This window comes from Carassius auratus, chromosome 25, assembly GCF_003368295.1.
Source record: "Carassius auratus strain Wakin chromosome 25, ASM336829v1, whole genome shotgun sequence".
NCBI lineage: Eukaryota > Metazoa > Chordata > Actinopteri > Cypriniformes > Cyprinidae > Carassius > Carassius auratus.
This window is the reverse complement of record NC_039267.1, coordinates 23,083,726-23,107,308: the sequence shown is the minus strand read 5'-3', so window position 1 is coordinate 23,107,308 and position 23,583 is coordinate 23,083,726. Positions and strand designations below refer to the sequence as shown.

General features: G+C 42.5%; 1 protein-coding gene across 3 annotated transcripts in view; it reads left to right on the top strand.

The window, feature by feature from the left end:
- zgc:113516 (ETNK_euk domain-containing protein) overlaps positions 1-23,583 on the top strand; it is an 84,365-nt gene that overhangs the window by 59,481 nt on the left and 1,301 nt on the right. Inside the window, exons 7-8 of one of the 3 annotated variants that reach the window (XM_026203184.1) lie at positions 13,001-13,074; positions 16,750-16,879. The exons of 1 other annotated variant lie outside the window; for it this stretch is intronic. In XM_026203184.1, coding sequence (XP_026058969.1) covers positions 13,001-13,074; positions 16,750-16,879 — 204 coding nt within the window. The remainder of the gene's footprint in view (positions 1-13,000; positions 13,075-16,749; positions 16,880-23,583) is intronic. One more of the 3 variants, XM_026203185.1, reaches the window with a different exon arrangement.

The following is a 23,583-nucleotide window of genomic DNA, read 5'->3' as shown; positions in this document are numbered from 1 at the left end:
CGTCAACGTATTTTTTGCGTCGAAGTCATCGATGACCTCCACGCGTTGTCCCAGCCCTAGTACACACCAAAAGAAAATCGGGCTAGTTCACCCAGATATCGAAATTATGTAATTAATAACTTACCCTCATGTTGTTTCAAACCCGTAAAACCTCTGTTTATCTTTGGAACACAGTTTAAGATATTTTATATTTAGTCCGAGAGCGCTCAGTCCCTCCATTGAAGCTGTGTGTACGGTCTACTGTCCATGTCCAGAAAGGTAAGAAAAACATCTTCAAAGTAGTCCATGTGACATCAGAGGGTCAGTTAGAATATTTTGAAGCATCGAAAATACATTTTGCTCCAAAAATAGCAAAACCGACGACTTTATTCAGCATTGTCTGGATATCCAGACTGCTTTGTTTTAAACTCCCTCTCACAACAGACACGGAAGAGAAGACAATGCTGAATAAAGTCGTCGTTTTCGCTATTTTTGGACCAAAATGTATTTTCGATGCTTAAAAATATTCTAACTGACCCTCTGATGTCACATGGACTACTTTGATGATGTTTTTCTTACCTTTCTGGACATGGACAGTAGACCGTACACACAGCTTCAATGGAGGGACTGAGAGCTCTCAGACGAAATCTAAAATATCTTAAACTGTGTTCCAAAGATAAACGGAGGTTTTATGGTTTTGAAACAACATGAGGGTAAGTTATTAATTACATAATTTTGCTATCGGGGTGAACTAACCCTTTAATGGCTTGGTGGGTAATGCCAGACACTTCAGGGACAATGCTGACTCTGGGAATATAGCTGGCAAGTGCCTGTTCAACCCTAGCCACCGCCCTATAGCCATGTGAAGAGACAGGCTGAATATGGTCTATACTATGATCCTATCCTACCCTCATCAAAGAATGCCGGGCAGAACCAGAGTGTGCGTAGTGCCAGCCACTCACGGTGCACACAGTCAGCCCCCTAGAGAGCTGCTCCCAGGTCATTGTGCATCTTTTATGGACTTCAATTAGATTAGATTAGATTGATATTATTGTCATTATGCAGAGTGCAAGTACAGAGCTAATGAAATGCAGTTAGCATCTAACGTGAAGTGCAAGAATATTAGATTAGATTAGATTAGATTAGATTCAACTTTATTGTCACTGCACATGTAGGTACAAGGCAACGAAATGCAGTTAGCATCTAACCAGAAGTGCAATAAGCAGTAAGTACAGAATAAAGGTCTATAATATGTACAATAACTATACAGGTAAGTATTATGGACATAATTTACAGATATTAAATACTATAAGCACGATATACAGATAGGTGTACTATGAACATACTATACAGATGGGCTATGTAAAAGTGTATGTACACTATAGGCAGAACTATGAACATAATTTACAGTATTGCAATGGACAGTAAAGTGCATAGAAAATATTACAATGTGCAAATGGATTATACAGTGTTCCTGGATGAACAGACAGTAGTGCAAGTAATAACAAGTTACTGTTTTTTGCTTGTTGTGAATAAATAAATAAATCAGAGTGTTGAAGAGGGGGAGGAGTCTATGTGTGGTGTGGGGGGTGTTGAGGGGTGTCAGAGGGAAGAGTTCAGCAAGGAGACAGCTTTAGGGAAAAAGCTGTTCCTGAATCTTGTGGTCCTTGTTTGGAGGCTCCTGAAACGCCTCCCGGAGGGGAGGAGGTTAAACAGTCCGTGGTCAGGGTGAGAGGAGTCCTTGAGAATGCTGCGAGCTCGACGTAGACAGCGTTTCCTCTGGATGTCCTCAAGAGCAGGAAGTGGTGTCCCTGTGATGCGCTGGGCAGTTTTCACCACCCTCTGCAGTGCCTTGCGGTCAGCCACTGAGCAGTTCCCATACCAGACTGTGATGCAACTGGTCAGGATGCTCTCGATCGCACACCGGTAGAAGTTCACCAGGATGGATGAAGACAGCTGGTTCTTCTTCAGTGTCCTGAGGAAGAAAAGGCGCTGGTGAGCCTTCTTGACCAGGCTGGAGGTGTTTGTGGCCCAGGACAGTTCCTCCGAGATGGTGGTTCCCAGGAACTTGAAGCTGGAAACACGTTCTACAGCCAGCCCGTTAATGTGGATGGGGTCATGCGTGCTTCCATTCTTCTTCCTGAAGTCCACAATGAGCTCCTTGGTCTTATTGGTGTTAAGGAGCAGGTTATTGTCAGTGCACCATGTGGCCAGGTGCTGTACCTCTTCCCTGTAGGCAGTCTTATCGTTGTCACTGATGAGGCCAATCACCGTGGTGTCATTTGCAAACTTAATGATGGAGTTGGATCCATGCACAGGCTTGCAGTCGTGGGTGTAAAGGGAGTAGAGGAATGGGCTCAGCACACAGCCCTGTGTTACGCCAGTATTAAGTGTGATGGTGGTGGAGTGGGTGTGACCTGACCGAACATGCTGAGGCCTGTTGGTCAGAAAGTCCATAATCCAGTTGCAGAGGGAGGTGTTGATGTCCAGGTCTCCAAGTTTTGTGGACAGCTTGGAGGGAATGACGGTATTAAATGCTGAACTGAAGTCAACAAACAACATCCTAACATACGTGTTGTTATTGTCCAGGTGTGTGAGTGCAGAGTGCAGCACTGTGCATACTGCATCCTCTGTGCTCCTATTTCTGCGGTAGGCAAATTGGTGTGGGTCCAGTGTGGGTGGGAGGCAGTCTTTGAGGTGTGCAAGGACCAGTCGCTCGAAGCACTTCATAATGATGGGTGTGAGTGCTACGGGGCGATAGTCATTCAGGCACGTTGGGGAGGAGTGTTTCGGTACTGGCACAATGGATGTGGACTTAAAACATGTTGGCACAGTTGCTTGGGTGAGGGACAGGTTGAAAATGTCTGTGAAGACCCCTGCAAGCTGCTCTGTACATGCCCTAAGCACACGTCCAGGAATGCCATGGCCAGCAGCCTTGCGTGCGTTGATCCGGCTCAGTGCAGTGTGGACATCTGAGGGGGTGAGTTTAAGGGGTTGGTGGTCTGCTGAGGGTGAGATTTTGGTGGCCGTCTCCTTGCTGTCGCTGTTGAAGAGAGCATAAAAGTCATTTAGCTCGTTAAGGAAGGAGACGTCCGTGACTGTTGGTGTGGAGTTGCTTGACTTGTAGTCACTGATGATCTGGATGCCCTGCCACATGCGTCGGGGGTCAGAGTTGGAAAAGTGTTCCTCTACCTTCAGCTTGTAGCAGTACTTGGCCTTTTTGATGCCCCTTTTCAGGTTAGCCCTGGATTTACTGTAGGCCTGAGCGTCATCTGACCTGAAGGCAGCGTTGCGGTCTTTCAGCAGAAGTCGAACCTCCTTGTTCATCCATGGCTTCTGATTAGGGTATGTTGTTATCTGTTTTTCTGTAGTTACACTGTCAATGGTGGAGTTGATGTGATCCAGTACAGAGGAGGTGTAGATATCAATGTCCGTGTGAGAGCCACAGGCAGCCTGTGAAGCAAACATACTCCAATCAGTGTGTTGAAACCTGTCTTGAAGTAAAGAGTCTGCTCCAGTTGGCCACACTTTGATGGTCCTCACTAGCCGCATTTCCACTGTCGGGCCAGTGCGAGCCAGGGCTTAAAGCGGGCCGGGCGGGGCTTATAGCCTCGGGCCAGTAGCACCGAGGCCAGAGTAGCGCAGGGTTTCCACAGGGGAGCTTGAAGCTCCGCTGCTCGTCACTAAAACACGCCCTTTACACGCCTCTCAGAACAACGTCATGCAACCTCATTATTTCACTAACAAAGAGAAGTTATCAGAAAACTAAGAAATAAGTCACTGGAACATGCGCGATCACAAAACGAACATGATAAAAGCGGCCGTTTGTTTGCATGCTTTGTTATTCAAATTCAAAAGCATGGATGTTTTAACTATAGAATAAGTGATACATTGATCATAATGATTTAATTTATCAAGACTCAAAATTAATCGCACATAAATACACTTTATATTTTATTTATTTATTTTTTAACGCTTATGAAAATAGCCTGCTTATTCAGTAGAGTCTGTTTCTGTTTATTTGTAGTCACAGTGGCCTATACGTCACATTAAGAATGAATGATATCTTTATTTTTTATAAAGGATCCCGAACAAAAACATTATTATATTTGTATAATAGGCAACATGAGCTAAACTCTCGAGACGAGGCTTGTGATAGATAATATAAGTTAGTAAATACACGATTGTGATAGAGAATAAGAAGCTGACGTCTGATATCTTCAAGCGGTCATATTTTCCATGTTTAATGTTAATGCCCAGCGTGCATAGTCTTTTACATCGCTTATAAATATTTCTGCCCTGTATGGTGATTATAATCCACATTGGATCAAGTTGTTTCAAACACTCGCTGCTGACTGAAAGAGACTTTTGAGCTTGACTTATTTAAATAAAGCGTTTAATGCTGGCGTTATAGCGGCTATTTCTGAAATGATCAACAGCACATACTCTCTATTTTTATAAAAGCTCCCGAACAAAAATCATTATTATATTTTGATGATATGCAACGTGGAGCTAATCTCACGAAACAAGACGACAGATAAAATGTTACTTAATAAATACACAATTGTGATAGAGAATAAGATGCTGACGTCTGATTTCTCCAAGCGGTCATATTTACCATGGTAATGTTAATGTTTATCGTGCATAGTCTTTTACATCGCTTATAAATATTTCTGCCTTGTTTAGTGATTGTAATCCACAGCGGATCATGTTATTTCAAACACTCGCTGCTGACGAAGACTGAGTTTTGAGCTCAACTGATTTTAAAAAGTCTTTAATGCTGGTGTTAAAGTTGTTTTCTTTCTGAAATGATCCGCGCTGACGCTCTTCAGACACGGAGAAACTCCGCCTTTGTTCATAACCCCTCCTCTAGCCCCAGCTGGCCCGCTTTGGCCCAAGGATTTTGTCGGGCCGAAAAAACCTGGCCGTTGGCCCCAAGGAAGCCCCGGCGAGGCACGAACAAGCCCCGGAAGTGACAATGGAAACGCGACTGGCCCTGGCACGCACTAGCACGCCCGGTCCTAGCTCGATAGTGGAAACACGGCTACTGATGGCTTCACACGGTTGATGAGGGGTGAATACTTAGGGGTGAGAAACAAAGAAAGGTGATCAGACTGTCCGAGGTGGGGGAGGGGTCTCGCGATGTAAGCTCCATTGATATTTGTATAAACATGATCCAAAGTTTTGTCTCCTCTGGTGTGGCAGGAAACATGCTGGTGAAATTTGGGGAGTACTGTTTTTAATTTGCAGTGATTAAAATCACCCGCGACAATAAAAGCAGCCTCTGGGTGAGCAGTCTGTTGTTTACTAATGGCTGCATGAAGTTCGTTCAAAGCAAGCTTGGCATTAGCATCCGGTGCAATATAGACTGCGGTTATTATGGTGGAAGTGAACTCCCGTGGCAGATAAAAAGGTCTACATTTAACCATGAGAAACTCTAGGTTAGCTGAGCAGTGTCTCCCAACAATGACAGTGTTCGTACACCAAGCTTTGTTGACATAAATGCACAATCCGCCACCTCTTGTCTTGCCGGAGTCATCTGCCGTTCTATCTGCCCGGAGCGTGTAGCGTCCTGCTAGCTCAATAGCATTGTTGGGTACGTCGCTGTGTAGCCATGTTTCTGTGAAAACCATGACATCGCAGTCCATAAGTCTCTTACTGTGGGTGATGCGGAGTCGTAACTCATCCATTTTGTTCACCAGTGACCGCACATTAGCCAGGAAAATGCTGGGTAAAGAGAGCCGGAGCGGTGTTAGCTTTAGCTTGGCTCTTAGACCTCCGCGCTTCCCCCGCCTTTGTTTACGATCTCGACGCCGCCTGCGAGCACTTCCGCCCGGCCGGGTAGAGTGCGAAGCCTCGGTTGTTCTAGCGATCTCAGGGATGAGTCGAAGATTGGTGATAAAACTGCTGGTAAAGTCCTCACCGATATCCAAAAGCTCCTGTCGGGTGTATGATGTTAAAGCAAAGCTGTTCAGTACGAACAGACCCGAGATGAGCAGGAATAATACTGCAAAATTGCAAAAACTGGAGAGACGCTGAGCCTCGCGATGTGTTCGCGCCGCCATCTTGGTCAAGTTAACCTAATATAGTGTTTTATATACATAAAAGTGCTGAGTAAGTGAAGCTATGATATACAGAATGTACAGTGGAGTTGCTATATACAGTATTGAGCAGAGTATATACAGAAAATAAATAGGAATGCAAATGTAGAGATTTTTTGTACATTATGAACAGAGCAATGTAGGATTATATACTCATGAACACCAGCAACGTGAGACCTTGTTTGGAGTCACTGTGGTAATAAATACAGTTGGATTAGTGTGCAAAAGTATTGTTAAACAACGTATTATATGCAAAATAACCGTAGTGCAATCATATTTTTATAGAAAGTTTACTGTGCTTTGTACAGTAACAACTTTAGACAATTTACGGTAATAGCTAAAATAGTGTGCAGTCTGTGCAAAATATGAGTAGTGCAAATACATGTATGTATAGTACTCTGACCAGTGCAGTAAAAGAGCAGGTGCAGGTTAGATTGGTGGTGCGGCGTTCAGGAGTGTCACAGCCTCAGGAAAGAAGCTCTTCCTGAGTCTACTAGTGCGAGAGCGTAGGCTCCTGTAACGCCTACCAGATGGAAGGAGGGTGAAAAGTCCATGGTTAGGGTGAGAGGCATCCTTGATGATGTTTCTTGCCCTGCCCAGACAGCGCTTCTGATAAATGTTCTTGATGTTAGTTAACTGGGTGCCGGTGATCCGTTGAGCGGTTTTCACCACCCGTTGGAGTGCTTTCCGGTCAGATGCAGAGCAATTGCTGGACCATACTGAGATGCAGTTTGTGAGTATGCTCTCAATGGTACAGCGGTAGAATTCAGCAAGGATCCTGGGACTCAGGTGAACTTTCTTAAGGCTCCGTAAGAATTAAAGGCGCTGCTGTGCCTTTTTGACCAGGGTGGAGGTGTTATGGGACCATGTGAGGTCATCTGTGATTTGGATGCCAAGGAACTTGAAACTCGACACATGCTCCACTACAGCTCCGTTGATGTAGATGGGTGTGTGTGCATGACTCCTAGTCCGCCTGAAGTCCACAATGATCTCCTTAGTCTTCCGGGTGTTTAGTTCCAGGTTGTTGGTGGCACACCACACAGCCAGGTGCTGCACCTCATCCCTGTAGGCTGACTCATCCTCATCCTTGATCAGACCTACCACCGTGGTGTCATCTGCAAATTTGATTATGGTGTTGGAGCCATAAACAGGAAAGCAGTCATGGGTGAAGAGGGGTTAAAGGAGAGGGCACAGTACGCAGCACTGTGGCACACCGGTGTTCAGGGTGATAATAGAGGATGAGAGGTTATCTTATTTAACAGACTAAGGTTGTAGTATATTTTCGTCTGCCATGGATCTGAGGAATCACACAGTCTCTGGGTTTTGTTTCAAGAAGATAGACTTTATTTCAGAGAGAAATAAAGCCGTGATGTTCTCTGCGAGAAGATCTCCCGAATGCTAGGTGGCATCTCATTATATACCCTATACAGGGCATTTCCAAATAGTCAAAAATGTTTTTATGTTTACAATAAGGGGGAAGAGGCCCCCTCCTTAGATATAGACAAAGGCCCTGTCTGTATGTCTGACCACATGTGTCACGATCGGTGTACTGGAAAGAGAGAGAGAGAGACAGAGAGAGAGAGAACCAATTGCGTAACTCCGTAACACAGACGGACTCCATAACACAGACTGAGACAGACCGTGTATAAATACACAGAAGGATAATGAGGGAACAGGAGACAGGTGGGGAACAATCAATTACACAACAAGGAGGAAGGTGACCAAATAAGGGAACAGGAAGTGATATGGTGACAGACACCGTGAGAAAGGAGGACATCTAGTGGAACCCCAGGGAACACAACCCAGACACTGTGACAATACCCCCCCTCTACGGAGCGGCTCCCAGACGCTCCACGAAGACACAACACGGAGACCAGGAGGGAGGCGGACAGGTGGAGGCTCAGGGGGAGGGACGGAGGGACGGAAAAAAAACATGGGGAACAGACACCAGAAGTGTAAACACAAAACAGGGAGACCAGGAGGGAGGACCGGAGGAGGTTCAGGGGGAGGGCCGGAGGGCCAGACTAACTGAGAGGAAGAGACAGAAATATAACAGAAACCAAAAACACAAAACGGAAGTCCATGAAGGACATCATGTGGCGCCCACCAGGGCGGAGCAGAAGACCACCACAGCCATGTGGACGAAGCCAGAGCCCTCCAGGGTGGAGCAGAAAACCACCACAACCGTGTGGTCAGGGCGAGAGCCCCCCAGGTCAAAGCAGAAGACCACCACAGCCATGTGGTCAGGACGAGAGCCCCCCAAGGCGGAGCTGACCTCCGTGCGGCCGGACCAACGGGACTACGAAACTCTGGTAATCCCCTGGTGTCTTTACTGGACTCCAGAAGATCGGTGACTTGACCTGACTCTGGAGGGTCAGCGGTGACTAGACCTGACTCTGGAGGGTCAGCGGTGACTAGCCTTGACTCCGGAGAGTCCACCGGAACCTGACTCGACTCCGGAGAGTCCACCGGAACCTGACTCGACTCCGGAGAGTCCACCGGAACCTGACTCGACTCCGGAGAGTCCACCGGAGCCTGACTCGACTCCGGAGAGTCCACCGGAACCTGACTCTACTCCGGAGAGTCCATTGGAACCTGACTTGACTCCGGAGAGTTCACCGGAACCTGACTCGACTCCGGAGAGGCCACCGGAACCTGACTCGACTCCGGAGAGTCCAATGGAACCTGGCTTGACTCCGGAGAGTTCACGGGAACCTGATTCAACTCTGGAGAGTTCACGGGAACCTGACTCGACTCAGGACTGCCTGTGGAGACCTGAGGCGCCTCGGCTTTGGGCACAGCCTCCGGAACAGCATCGGGCTCGGCCTCCGGAACAGCATCGGGCACCGCCTCGGCCTCCGGAACAGCATCGGGCACCGCCTCGGCCTCCAGAACAGCATCGGGTACCGCCTCGGCCTCCGGAACAGCATCGGGCACCTTGTTTGGAGACTCAGGCGTTGAGTCGGCCATCTTGTGCTGTGGCGCTGGGCTGGCGGTCATCTTGTGCTGTGGCGCTGGGCTGGTGGCCATCTTGTGCTGTGGCGCTGGGCTGGTGGCTATCTTGTGCTGTGGCGCTGGGCTAGCGGCCATCATGGGCCTTGGCGCCGGGTTAGCGGCCATTTGCTGTAGTGCTGGGCTGGCGGCCATCTTGTGCGGTGGCGCTGGACCTGTGGCCAATTTGGGCATTGGCACTGGGTTAGCGGCCATCTTGTGCTGTGGCGCTTGGCTGGTAGCCATCCTGGGCAGTGGTGCTGGGTTGAAAACCACCCCGGCGGAAGAGACAGGAGTGGCTGGGGCATCCCACCGACACCGATGCTGCAGGTAGCGCACGAATTCCCAGAATTCCAGTGTCTCTAACTGCGCCATCTCCTCCAGAGACACTGGATCATCCAGCCCGCCATTAAAATAGTCTTTAAGGGCCGTATCATTGTAGCCCATGCCCTCGGCCAGAACACCTGAGCCAGGGCACCCACTTCATTGCCCTCTTGGAGGAGGGCGGTTAACCTCAGATACTTGGCTCGCCTCTCCGCCATCTTGGCTGGGGAACGGAAAAACGACATACCGCTGGGTAAACAGTCCAGGCAGGGTCAAAACCAGAATATCCAAAACCAACATAAACAAGACACGAAGACAAGGCAAGGCAAGGCAAGACAAGGCAAGGCAAGACAAGAAGCGATGGACATGAATAACTATCAAACATTAAACAAGGACTCCGTAACACAGACTCAGACAGACCGGGTATAAATACACAGAAGGATAATGAGGGAACAGGAGACAGGTGGGGAACAATCAATTACATAACAAGGGGGAAGGTGACCAAATAAGGGAACAGGAAGTGATCTGGTGACAGACACCATGAGAAAGGAGGACATCTAGTGGAACCCCAGGGAACACAACCCAGACACTGTGACAACATGTTTCTCAGCTGGTCTGTACAATTTAGCCCCATAGGCATATTTATTTCTATACTTAACCTATAGGATTATAATGGAATAATAACTAGCAACAAAAATGGCTAGATTCACATTGATAATACTTGATTAAAATCTTATTAATAAAAATCTTCCAAAAGGTCTGTTTATCAGAATGGGCATACGGATTCCAAGCTGGCTGAGCTTGGAGATCAGCTTGGAGGGGATTACTGTATTAAATGCCGAACTGAAGATTATGAACAGCATTCTCACATGTGTTTTGACTGTCCAGGTGGGTGAGGGCAGAGTGAAGTGCCGTTGAGATGGCGTCCTCTGTTGACCTATTGTGTCGATAGGCAAATTTGAATGGGTCTAGTGAAGCAGGGAGACGGGATTTTAAGTGGGATGCAACTAGTTTCTCAAAGCACTTGACAATGATGGGGGTGAGGGCAACCGGACAGAAGTCGTTAGGGACAGTGGAGTGGAGTGGAGCGGAGCGTTTCAGTACTGGTACGATGGTGGAGGTTTTGAAGATAGCGGGAACAGTAGTTTGGGCCAGGGACAGATTGAAAATGTCCGTGAAGACCTCAGCCAGCTGCTCCACACAGGTTTTTAGCACACAACCAGGTATTCCTTCAGGGCCAGCTGCTTTCCGTGCATTCACCTTATGCAGAGTATGGTAAACATCTGATGTGGAGAGTGTGAGAGGCAGTTCACTGGGATGATGCTCAGCTTTTAGTGAGATCTTATTATTTTGATCAAAACAAGCATAAAAGTGGTTGAGCTCGTCAGAGAGGGAGGCAGAGCTGGAGGGGGGCACAGAGTTAGGTGGTTTGCAGTCTGTGATAGATTGTATGCTTTGCCACATATGCTGAAAAAATTTTAAATTTTTTTGTGTGTGGTCACTCAGCCCACACATCTGTTGATGTGCTCCAGGACAGAGTTGGTGTAAGTGTCAATGTTAATCTGAGAGTTTTGGTGGCCTGGGCAGCAAACTCACTCCAGTGTGCTGGAATTGATGTTGGAGAGTGGAGTCAGCACCTTCCAGCCAGATTTTAAAAGTCCTTATTGTAGGTTTCAAACATTTGATGACCAGGGTATACTCGGGGAGCAGGAAGAAAGAGAGGTGGTCAGACTGACCCTGATGGGGGAGGGGTGTGACTTTGTGGGCACCAGTCACATTAGTATAAACGTGGTCTAATGTTTTATGTCCACTTGTAGTGTAGGAGACATTTTGATTAAATTTAGGGGGAACAGATCTTAAAGTGCAGTGATTAAAGTTACCATCAACCTTTGCACTCATGATTGTTCCATTACCCTCAGCTATGTGTAAATAAGGTACTATGCTCACCTGTATTTATGTCATGTGGTTTTTGTCTTTTGTTGCTGGAATATGGAGCTCTGTTACCTTGTGTTCTTTTAATTTTTATTTTTGTGTTACCTGTGTTGGATTACCTTTTGCCCTTGTTTTCGGATTACTGTGTAGGACTACAATAAACTGAACATGGATCTTCTATGTTTTCCCAAGTATTTTGTGACAGTAATGCTGTTTATACCAGATGCAGATTTAGGATTCCTGGTTTCTAAGTCCACCCACCTGTGCCGTCTCACCACTTTATTGGACTGATTTCACACATGCTTCATGATGTGGTCACGCAGACACATTCCCAAAGTATTCTGATGCAGAGCCAGTTCCCTTAAAGGGGAACTGTAGTTATGTCTAAGTTGAGCAAGTGCTACTCATGTATTGGTCATTTATAGTTAGTAAGGTAGTTTTTAAGTTTACGTATGGTATAGGAATTAGGGATCTAGAATAGGGCCAGAATTAGACATCAAAATGTGCTTTATCGGTATTAATAAACATTTAAAATGCAAGTGATATGAATGCTAATATGCAATTGTACAGATATACATCTGTAATATGGGACTTCTGTTATCAGAGAACCACAGTTATGCAGTTTTTCCTCTTTTGGAACATAAGGTGATTCATAATTAAATGAGTACCAGAAAACTTTAGGCCAAAGGTCGCTGGTTTTTGAAAATTACCATTGAATCTGTGGCCATATATTCTGGACACTTGTCTAAACAGAGGAGCAGAGATGTCAAACGACAGGGGAGACTGCCGGACAGACCCAGGAAACCCAAACACATCACGAGGGTCAGAGAGGATTTGGAGGAATCCTGGACCAGCCAAAAGTCACTGAGCTAGTTAAAAGATGTGAAATTGCAAGGCTCCAGGGGTCGATGAGGTTCAGCCAGAGATAATTAAAACTCTGGGTGGAAATCAGGGAAAGATTAGGAAAGTGCTTGGTAATTGGTAAATGGGTGGGTGGGGTTTATAAAGAGGATGAGATAGTGTGTTCCTTCTTATACATGTTGTCCTAATGTACCAATTCCCAATAAGGCTGTGAACTTCAGCGCTTACTTAGTATGTGGCCGGGTGTGAAGCGATGAGAATGAGCCAGAAAACCGTGTTTTGCCCCCTTCGGGTAGGGACTGCTTGCTTCCCAGTGTTGAGATGTTAAAGTATGTTGTGGTTTTGTTCACAAATGAGGGAATTTTGGAGCATGAGTTGGTGCATCTCTGCAGTGGCAGCAGTAATACAGTTGTTGTACTGACATGCACTGTTAAAGAGAGAGTTGAGCATGAGGGCAAAGCTCTCAAATTACCAGTTTATGCTCCTTAAATAGGTTTATGGTCTGGACAGTAGTGGCAGAAAGTACAAGATTATGTATTCAAGTGGCCAATACAAGTTTGTTCCGCAAGGTGTCTGAGTAGATCCTGAGAGGCAGAGTGTGAAACTGGGAAGGTAGGGACTCGGAGGAGAGCCACTGTTTCACCATGGTGAAGAGATTGAGGTGGATCAGAGAATGGATGTTGCAAGCTTTAGTAGTGTGCATTATAAACTATTATAATGGTGGGTGAATTAATTGTTAATGGGCTAGATAATTAGTTGTTGCCATATTTGTACATTTTCCAATCTAAGACTATTTCATTTTTTCCCCCTAGGTGGCTCATATTTTCTGGTGTCTATGGGCTCTCCTGCAGGCAAAACATTCCACCATTGACTTTGACTTCCAGAGGTTGGTTGCCTTACTTTATAAATTAGTCAGTGTTGGGAGTAACAACGTTTAAGTATAACAGCGTTACTAACAGTTTAATTTTCAGTAACGGAGTAATGTAATTAATTGATTTTCCCATCGTTGCAACGCTGTTATTTTTACTGAGAATGTAAAGTCTCGCGTCACTACAATTTGGTTGAATAAAGCGCGAAGTGTCATGCTTTGGCTAGTGGCTACACATCAGCTGCCTGACACCGTTGCAAATACGATGATGATTGGCTGGGTGGGCGGTGCCCTGCAAACGCTGTTTCACTGCACGCTCTGACAACCACTAAACACAAGACGGCATCAGCGATAATGGCATGCCATGCTATGCCCAGGGAAAAAGACTTTATCCATGTCTGCCTCAAGCAACTCAAATCTTATGAACCACCTCACATCAACACATGCTAACATGTTACTTTACTGAATATGCAATGCTGTGTTCAAAACAGACGTGACTTGCGCGAATAAATCGCGCTATTCGCGTGTAGTTGGACGCTTGAACATTTTGAGTTCATACGATTCACTCGCGTGTCAAGTTAACTTCACAACAGACGCGAATTTGCGTCATGGCCGGACTTTTGCCTGTTGAATTCACGCAGCATTTTCAAGCACCGTTTTTATTCAGATAATTTTCTAAATATTACTCTTATCATGTCATGAAATGTAGTTTTAAAAGTATTTCATGCGAGAATGTAGTTGTTTTAAACTCAAATATGCGGTTTATTTAAAAAATGTGTTTCGCCTATTTTCGGAGGTTGTCTATTCGCGTCTTTGCATCGATTTAACATTGAAATCACTTGCGCCAGATGCTCTATTCGCATCTGGTGTGAACGCACCATAAGAGTTGGAAAGTGTTCTCTTTATTGTGCAGTAACTTTAGGCCTAAAATACAGTTACAGAGATTTGGACTAATGGCCAGGCTCTGTTTCTTTTTACCCAAGTTTAAGTTTGTCTTAATTTTGTACTTGAATTCTATTTTTTTATTTCTATGCATATCATATGGCAGGCTGCAATCTATGGAGTTCAAATAAATACAACATTTTCTAAAATACTTAAGTGTTTTTATTCTTCAATCAGTTAATATAAACATCTTTTATATTAAAGATGTTATAGGACGTAATAGTGTTATAGAACATAAAAAATAACGTCACAGTTACTTTGCTGAGTAACTAATTACTTTTACAGTGTGAGACACAGGCATATTTTGAGCTACAGGCAAAAAAAAGAAAGAAAAGTGAAAAATTTTCACAAAAAATAATTTCACTAAGCCCTTATCTAGACATTACTCACGGCATTCTATCCATACACAGATTTACAGTAGGCTAAATCTATTTAAAGGGGTCCTATAATGCTCAAATGAATGCTCAAATGGTTCCTGCATTAAATGGAGGCCCACCTTCTGAAATGTGCTGTGATTTGTTAGCTGGGCCAGTGTGTGTTGTGATTGGCATCAATCGGCACCTGGTCGGGAAATGTCATGCTCCGTACCATAGCCGCATGCTGTAAATGTGAGTTTCAGTGTAAATATTGAGCGCAAAATTTCGTATGCCTTCGGAAAGCTAGAGTGTCTCTGTTGCCATTCTCTAGTGCAACTCATACAGGTCTCGTCCCATTCATCAATATTTGTGATATCACAAATCCCGTAACATTTTTGTTGGTAGTCCAAATGGGTCGTTCATTGTAATTTCTGAAAAGTGATTTCTGTTAAAATATTTCCTCCTGAAGTGGACTTTGAGCTTTGTAACTTTGCAGAGCTTTTTATACTCCAACAGCAACATAACAACTATAGTTGAAAAAGTGAAAAATCATAATAGGACCCCTTTAATTGTTCATGCGATCAATCAGGTATATCTTAATTTAAAGTTTTGGTAATTGTTGAGGAAAACTATTAGATGTCTAACATTATATTTTATCCATTCATTAAATTATTGTAGCAATGCCATGTAAGAGGTCATTTATTTATACTGTTGTTTATTAACACTCATGCATTGTAGATCGTTTAATCTATATTAATTATATTTAATCTATAACTGTATTGTTGCCTCTATATGCGTGTGTATTTTACATTTAGTCATTTAGAAGATGATTTTATCCAAAGTAACTTACAAATGTGGACAATGGAAGCAATCAAAATCAACAAAAGAGCATTGGTATACAAGTGCTATAACAAGTATCAGTTAGCTTAATGCAGTACACGTATCAATAGTATTTTTAAATAATATAATAAATGGAAAAAAAGAAACTGTTAAAATAGAAAAGAATAGAGCAAGCTAGTGTAACAGATTTTATTTGATTCTGTTATATCTGCATGCCTTTTTAAGCCATTTGGTACTCCAGATGTGCTTTTCTGTGCACTCACAGGCACATCCAAAGTGCACGCTGCGGTCAAATTGAGTTTGTTGCGCTTAAGTGGCCAAATACATCAATAATGTATCATCATTGTCAGTTTTTTCTTTAGTTAATGTAAAAAGTTGTGAAAGAAAATGCATTTGTATTAGTATTGGATCCATGAAATAGTTCTTGTGACAGCAGCAACCTTATAAAGCTGTGCCGTCTGTCAATAATGTTAATCAAACAACTAGTGGTGGAAATGTTGATTCTTTCAAGAGACTCCAACAAATTGAGTTTTTCAGTTCGTTCACAAAAATGATTTGTTCAGATTCGTTCACTGATTCGTTCAGTGACCATTTCTTCATATTACACAAATATGCAAGCAGATTGCAAAAAAAAAAAAAAAAGTCTTATGTTATTTCACTAATTAATTTAATTCAACAAACGTATTCAAATGTTACAAAAATTTGTTTGGATTTATTAAAATGTGTGCATAATTGCATTAAATAAATATACTAAATAAGTTGTTCAGATAAACAAAGCACAAGGTTTTCTTGCATAATTAACATTTTAATGGTTTGGTCAGACAGTACATATATAACATATTCACATTAATAAATCTGGGATTAAACGTGGAGTTATGTTCTAGATGGTAAATGGTAAAAAACAAGCGTATGTGCACAGTACCTATAACTGCGCTTTGTATCTGCTGTTTGCATTTAAATGTTAAATGGCTGACTGACCCAGGATACTCTCATTCATTTCATTCACAAATGAGATGTACCAGTTCATTCAGCTTGTTCACAAATGACATGTACCAGTTCATTCATTTCGTTCACGAATGAGAAGATATCTCGATCTCCTTCAGACTCAAACAAAACTTGTTCAGTGAAGGGTATGAAGGGTGTATTCATTCACTACATTCAACAAATCACATGCTACATCACATCTCTTACTCAAAGGCTATTGGCTCGAGTTTGAGTAATAGTTTGACAGGATGAAACCGTTCACTGCTAATAGTGCCGCCTTGCTGTGGAGGGAGGAATTTCAGAACGAGAAATATGAGTCAATGGACTATGTGAATGAGAATGATTCGTTCACCTTAAAGATTTTTTTCAAAAAGTACGATACTTTCATAAACAAAATATCACTACAAACAACAAAAGACAGATAAATCCATACTTCTCTTGACTAAATAATGTTTTGTTGATTTAATGTTTATTACATTTTTGTAGCCTATTTAAAAAGCAGACATTCTTTCCCACCTTCACCAACCTGATCCATCCCAATAATGCCCAGAAGCCATTATCTCTCCTTTAGTATTCATGTGTCAGATTTGAATGGGCCATGGTTGACCAAATTCTTCCACTCTGGAGGAATCTGCTCTGCTGGGAGGTCTGGAATGTCACGGCCGGGATATAGGAACACACGGAGAGAGATCCAAATGCGGGTATGTCATTTATTAGGGTTAATCCAAAGAATAAACAGTCCAAGCAGGGGTCAAAACCAGAAACATGGATATGAGCCTATAATAAACAGGAGATTTAGGATCATAGGGTTATAGTCATTTTAAGAGCAGGGGGGACATGACCAGACTGGAGGGACTGCTTTATAATCATGGTGATAGGCTTAAAGTCAGGTTTTCTGTGTTTATATTTTTAAGGTTTCTAAAACGCATTACATGCTTTGGTTTAGTATAGGAACAGAGAACAGGCAGCTCCATGGAAATGACCTTATGGTCAGATACACCCAGATCATAAACAGTTGGTGGAACTAGAGAGTAATCAAGAAGTCCAGAGTGTTCCCCTTAAAAAAAAAAAAAAGTGACGTGACATTCGGCCAAGTATGGTGACCCATACTCAGAATTTGTGCTCTGCATTTAACCCATCCGAAGTGCACACACACAGAGCAGTGAACACACACACCCGGAGCAGTGGGCAGCCATTTATGCTGCGGCGCCCAGGGAGCAGTTGGGGGTTCAGTGCCTTGCTCAAGGGCACCTAAGTCGTGGTATTGAGGGTGGAGAGAGAACTGTACATGCACTCCCCCCACCCACAATTCCTGCCGGCCCGAGACTCGAACTCACAACCCTTCGATTGGGAGTCCAACCCTCTAACCATTAGGCCATGACTTCCCTTTATGTGTGTAGGGACACATCTTAATATGTGTAGGGACATCGACATGTTATCTGAGGTTAAGGCATTCCAGTAGCTGAGGCAAATTCTGAGGCAAAGTGACAAGTGGAGTTGTTGACATGTATATTAAAATCTCCAAGTATTTATAATTAATAAGAAAATTTTGTAACTCAGAGTTGAAACCGGTGTTTGTTTTGGGAGGTCTGTAAATTAGTAATACTGTCATTGGGAAGGGGGGCTTACAACTAAATGCCAGACATTCAAACGAAGACAGCTCAGAATAAAAAAAGCATGGATGTATAGGAGTCTGCCTTAGTTGTTGTTATGATTCTATGACTTGCATGTTCCTCGACATTTATAAACCGATCTGCATTGCAATTTGACAAAAATCTGGTGAAAATTCATCTGGTGTACTCCAGCCTTGACACTAATTACAAGCGTTTTCGGTAAATTATTTTAGCATTAGATTCTGATAGTTGAAGCAAGTCCCTCACAGGGATGCAGGGAGTATGGTAATGCAAAGCAGCATCTCATTCCTTCTGGGAACCAGGGTTTCATATGCAACCTAGAGATGTTCCCCTTCAGCAACTTGAGCTGCGTCAAAACACTTTGGGGAATGAGTATGCCCATGCCACCATACTGAAAACTGCCTGTCTAGTGTGAAATCATGTACCACTAAGACAGAAGCACTTGACATTTTCTGGAACTGCTTCACAGTGAGTGACTAGCATTCTCTCACTCTCTTGACTGCTGTGAAGATCGACTCAACCTGAACAGAAGACAAAGGTGCCTGCAGCATGCTTGAGTTCCACACTACACCCAGATATGTGGTCCCCTCTACTGGAGAAAAGCACACTTTTCTTTGCATTTAGTATTATCCCCAACTCTTTCATGTGAGTGAGAATGACATCTCAATTGCCAAACAGTTACCTGTTTTGACTGAGCTAGTATCAACCAATTGTCGAGGTAATTCTGTATGCAGATGCCCTGGAGCCACAGAGGAGCAAGAGCATCATCCGCACACTTGGTGAAAGTGTGGGGTGTGTGTGCCAGACCAAATGGAAGAACCCAATATTGGTTTACTCCAAAAGCAAACATAGGAATTTCCTATGTTGAGGAAGGATGTTTATATGGAATAATGTGCCCTTCAGATCTATCATCACAAACCAGTACTCAGACCTGATTTGAGACATAACCTGTTTGAGTGTGAGCATTCTGAACTTGAGTCACATAACGGAGTGGTTTTACAAACACGTATCTAAAATCAGATGTAACCCCCCATCCTTCTTCAGAACGATGAAGTACTGGCTCTAAAACCCAGACTCTCTTTCAAGAGGAGGGACCACCTCATTGGCCTCAAGAGAGTGTCTACTCAGCAGGAGACCTCCTTGGATATAGCAAGCCTTTCAGGACCGCTAAGCTAACTGGTGACAGGAGAACCACCTCTCACTCAACATCGACAAGACCAAGGAACTGGTGTTGGATTTCAGGACACAGAGCAGAGGACACCTGTGGGGCGGGTAAGCATCTTTAATTTCCTCGGCATTAACATCTGTGAGGATCTCACCTGGTCTACACACACTGACGCAGTGCTGAAGAAGGCACATTAACGCCTCTTCTTCCTGAGATGGCTGGGGAAGTTTGTAATGAGCCCCAGCATCCTCAGAACATTCTATACTTTCACTATAGAGAGCATCCTGATGTACTGCATCACTGCCTGGTTTGAAAATGGCACCGTTGGCAACCTCAAAGCTCTGAAAAGGGTCATGTGAACTGCCAGTCACATTGTTGGAGGCTAGTTTCCCTCCCTCCAGGACATCTACCTCAGGCAGTGTATAAGGATAGCCTGGAGGATCATCAGTGACTCCAGCCACCATCCCACAGACTGCTCTCTTTCCTGCCCTTAGGAAGAAATCTACCTGCTACCACTGTATACCATCCAATGTACATCCATGACATTTTCTGTATCCAGTTCAAGTACAATCTGTTGCAATGTAGCTTAGTTTATACGCTATATGTTGCAAAATGTAGACTATGTACATACTGTGTATAGTGTATAATTTGTAGTGGAAATTGCATGTATATACATACAGTATTGCATATAATGTGTAGTGCTAACTGTAAGTATGTCTAATAGTACACTGGGTACTGACTATATGTACAGTAGATGGCAATCCAAAATCATGGTTCTACTGCCGCCTGTGCTGCCGCCGCTGCTGCTGCCACTGCCGTGTCTGCAAAGCACATTTACAGCTTTTGACCGCTGGGTGGTGCTTTAACCACCAGGTTATCAAACAAGCGGATCAAAGCACATTTCCGCGAATAGCCATCAGCTTTGCCTCACTGATGTGTTACATTTGACACTGCAGTCAGGTAAAATAAAATAAAAAACAATGGAGGCTAATTACATTATTTAAAATTCACAAATGAACCTTTAATCCTTATGAAGACATGTCCGTTTTATAGAATGAATTCAAGCATATAAATAATTGTCAAGCCTATGTGCCAGTGAATATACAATATTTCTCTACATCATATTTTAGATTTGACACATTTAAATAGTGTGCAGTATTATTTATATAAAAGTAAATTGTGGTTTACTTTGCATCGGAGCATTAAAAGTGGTAGCCTATTTTAGTGAGCTAGGCTTGCTGTTTTATAAATTATATTCTTTATTTTAGTAAAACATGAGGCCCTGTATAATTTTGCTCCCATTATTTAGGCCTAATTATAAAAATAAAAAAACGAAGAAATGAAACTTGCACGATTTATCTAAATCATTGAAACTGTAAAGATGGACGGATTAATAAAAAATAAAAACTTGTTTAAACTCAAGTTCTCTCATTGTAATAAAATGCTCACAATGTAAAAAAGAGCTTCATTAATTGACAACTTCAGTGATTTTAGTGAAGTTCATTGAGTCTTCTTTACTTGCTTTCATATAATTTGAGTAAAAAAATAAAAATAAAATAATAATAAGTAAATTGCAGCCGAATTTAAATGCATGTTTGTATATTATTACGTAAAATATCAGTACAAGATTTGTGGCGGGCACGATGCTGAATTTTATCTTCATTAAAAATCTTGTTTGGTTTTATTTTGGATGACTGCATGTAAAAAAAAAAATATTTACTTTGTAATGCATAGTCAAAATGTGAGTTATTATTTATATTCAAGTGTTTCAAATCGCAAAAATTATTAATGCGCATGCATGACAGTGAGGCGTCCTCTCGTTCATGTTAATTTTTTCCTGATAATGATATAACTGAAAATTGTGGTGTCTCACAGACATGTGAAATAGATCTACAGAAAGCTTAAATTGTCTTTTAAAAGAATCAATTCAATACGAAAGCATTATGCAATATGTGAAGGTTGCGCTTCTCTCTACATGCGCAAGCATTGTGAATTTCATCTTGCAGCCGACAAGAAAACATTTGTTTATTATTAAATAAATAAACTGTTTCCTTTTTCACAGTTATTAGGCTACTTCTGCCTGTGCCTTTTGTGGCAAACTTAATGCACGTGCTTGAGCAGAATATATTAACGCTGTATTATGGATGTAAATTTAATATAAACCTCAGATTAGCTGAATAATGACCTATTAAATACCCTCTAGACATCTCTGTTATAGTTTTTAAAGCATTTTATACACGTTAGCATAAATTCTATAATCCTAAACATTGTTTTTTCCTCAGAAACACAAAATCGAAAATTGAAGTAAAATTTATATTTTATGTTTTGAGAATGGCCAGCACTTCTCTGCAGATATTGTGCTTCTGGTTTGTGCATTTTAAATTACATAAAGTCTACAAAATATAATGTCTCCCAAAACTCCTAACTTTTTTGTCATGTCTGTAATGCATGTGCATGTGTTTGAAGTGGATCAAACCTTTCTTTAAAGTTGTCCTAAATCCTGCTCTGCAAGTTGGAAACCCTCATAAGACACTGTCCATATGAAAGAGCAAGAAATTCACACCTTTATTTCGATCCCCACAAGCTATACAGAACAATTCCAAACCCCAACCCCCTCCAGCTGAACTGAACTCAGGCTGATTTTTGGCTGCGAGGAACGGTGTGTTGTCAAGTTACTGGGTTGAAACATGCCTGCACTCACAGCAGCCCGCCCCCACAAGAGGTTTGTGTCAAAACACCAAACGAAAAACTGCGAAGCATAAGCGAAATCTTTGGCAATGCATTCAGAATCCACAATTAGCGAAAAATAATTTTTGAAAACATTAACAAAGAATGGAGCATATTTGAAGAGCCTGTTATTGTATTTTTCTTCTGTTGTAATGGCATATTTTTGATCGTTTCTGAAAAAGTTATGTTCAGTTATATAAAGTTATGTACATTTTTTGAAGCCAATATAAATCCATAAAAAAGAGGATGTATGAGATATGTGAGCAAATAATAGTTTTAAAAAAAGAAAAAAAGAGGGTGCTTGGTTTCAGAAAATGAATATAGCTAGTAAAAAATGCTATGATGAAAAAGTCATGCTAACACATTCATTCATGGAAATAATTTAAGCAATTAAAACCTTTTTTTATACTGGATTTAACTATGTTAAATGGCGTAAATTAATTAAAATTAACAATGTATAAATATTATTATTATTTATTTTTTTAATGAACAATTCCTGTATAAAATGTGACAGCAACCTTTATAACAAACACAGCTGAGCAACGTGGCAGGCAGGTTGAGCGCAGAAACCCAGCCGGCCTTTGTACGGGGGATATTTTAGATTTAGTCTGAGAGCTCTCAGTCCCTCCATTGAAGCTGTGTGTACGGTCTACTGTCCATGTCCAGAAAGGTAAGAAAAACTTCATCAAAGTAGTCCATCAGTATGTTTGCAGGACCTTGCAGAACACATCTGACCCTTCTTGTGTTCACATAACAGTTTTTGTTCTCCATTGACATGTCACGACTCAAATTCACTCAAAATAAAAATAAAAAATTAACAGGCAAATATTAAATAATTTGGGACCGACCAAGTAGTTACAATGAGCAGCAACTCACAGTTAACCGCCTCACTCACAGAAAGGTGATAATAACGGGCAAATTTTCAAATGTAGAAAGGCGCAAACTGTTTCATTGTCTTTTTCAATGATTGTCTGCGGGACAACTGTCAGATCAGCAGTCTTCCCCAAGGAGAAGAACTGGATGGTTGCCCAGTGGTCCAAAGTCCTCTTTTCAGATGAGATCCAGTAAACCAAGGTCCTAGAGTCTGGAGGAAGGGTGGGGAAGCTCATAGCCCAAGTTGCTTGAAGTCCAGTGTTAAGTTTTCACAGTCTGTGATGATTTGGGGTGCAATGTCATCTGCTGGTGTTGGTCCATTGTGTTTTTTTTAAAAACCAAAGTCACTGCACCCATTTACCAAGAAATTTTGGAGCACCTTATGCTTCCTTCTGCTGACCAGCTTTTTGAAGATGCTGTTGATGACGTTGTCTGTGGTTCAGCAAATTAATTGACACATCTGTGTGTGGTGGCTCTTGATGCCTTGACCCCAGCCTCAGTCCATTCCTTGTGAAGTTCACTCAAATTCTTGAATCGATTTTGCTTGACAATCCTCACAAGACTGCAGTTCTCTTGGTTGGTTGTGCATCTTTTTCTTCCACACTTTTTCCTTCCACTCAACTTTCTGTTAACATGCTTGGATACAGCACTCTGTGAACAGCCAGCTTCTTTGTCAATGAATGTTTGTGTCTTACCCTCCTTTTGAAGAGTGTCAATGATTGTCTTCTGGACAACTGTCAGATCAGCAGTCTTCCTCATGATTGTGTAGCCTGGTGAACCAAACTGAGAGACCATTTTGAAGCCTCAGAATCAGAATCAGAATGAGCTTTATTGCCAGGTATGTTTACACATACAAGGAATTTGTTTTCGTGACAGAAGCTCCGCAGTACAACAGAATGACAGCGACAGAACATAAAACACATAATAAAAGAATAAAAAATACAAATAAGTAGATATTGAATGACAATATACAAATATTTTCAGGTGTTTTGAGTTGATTAGCTAA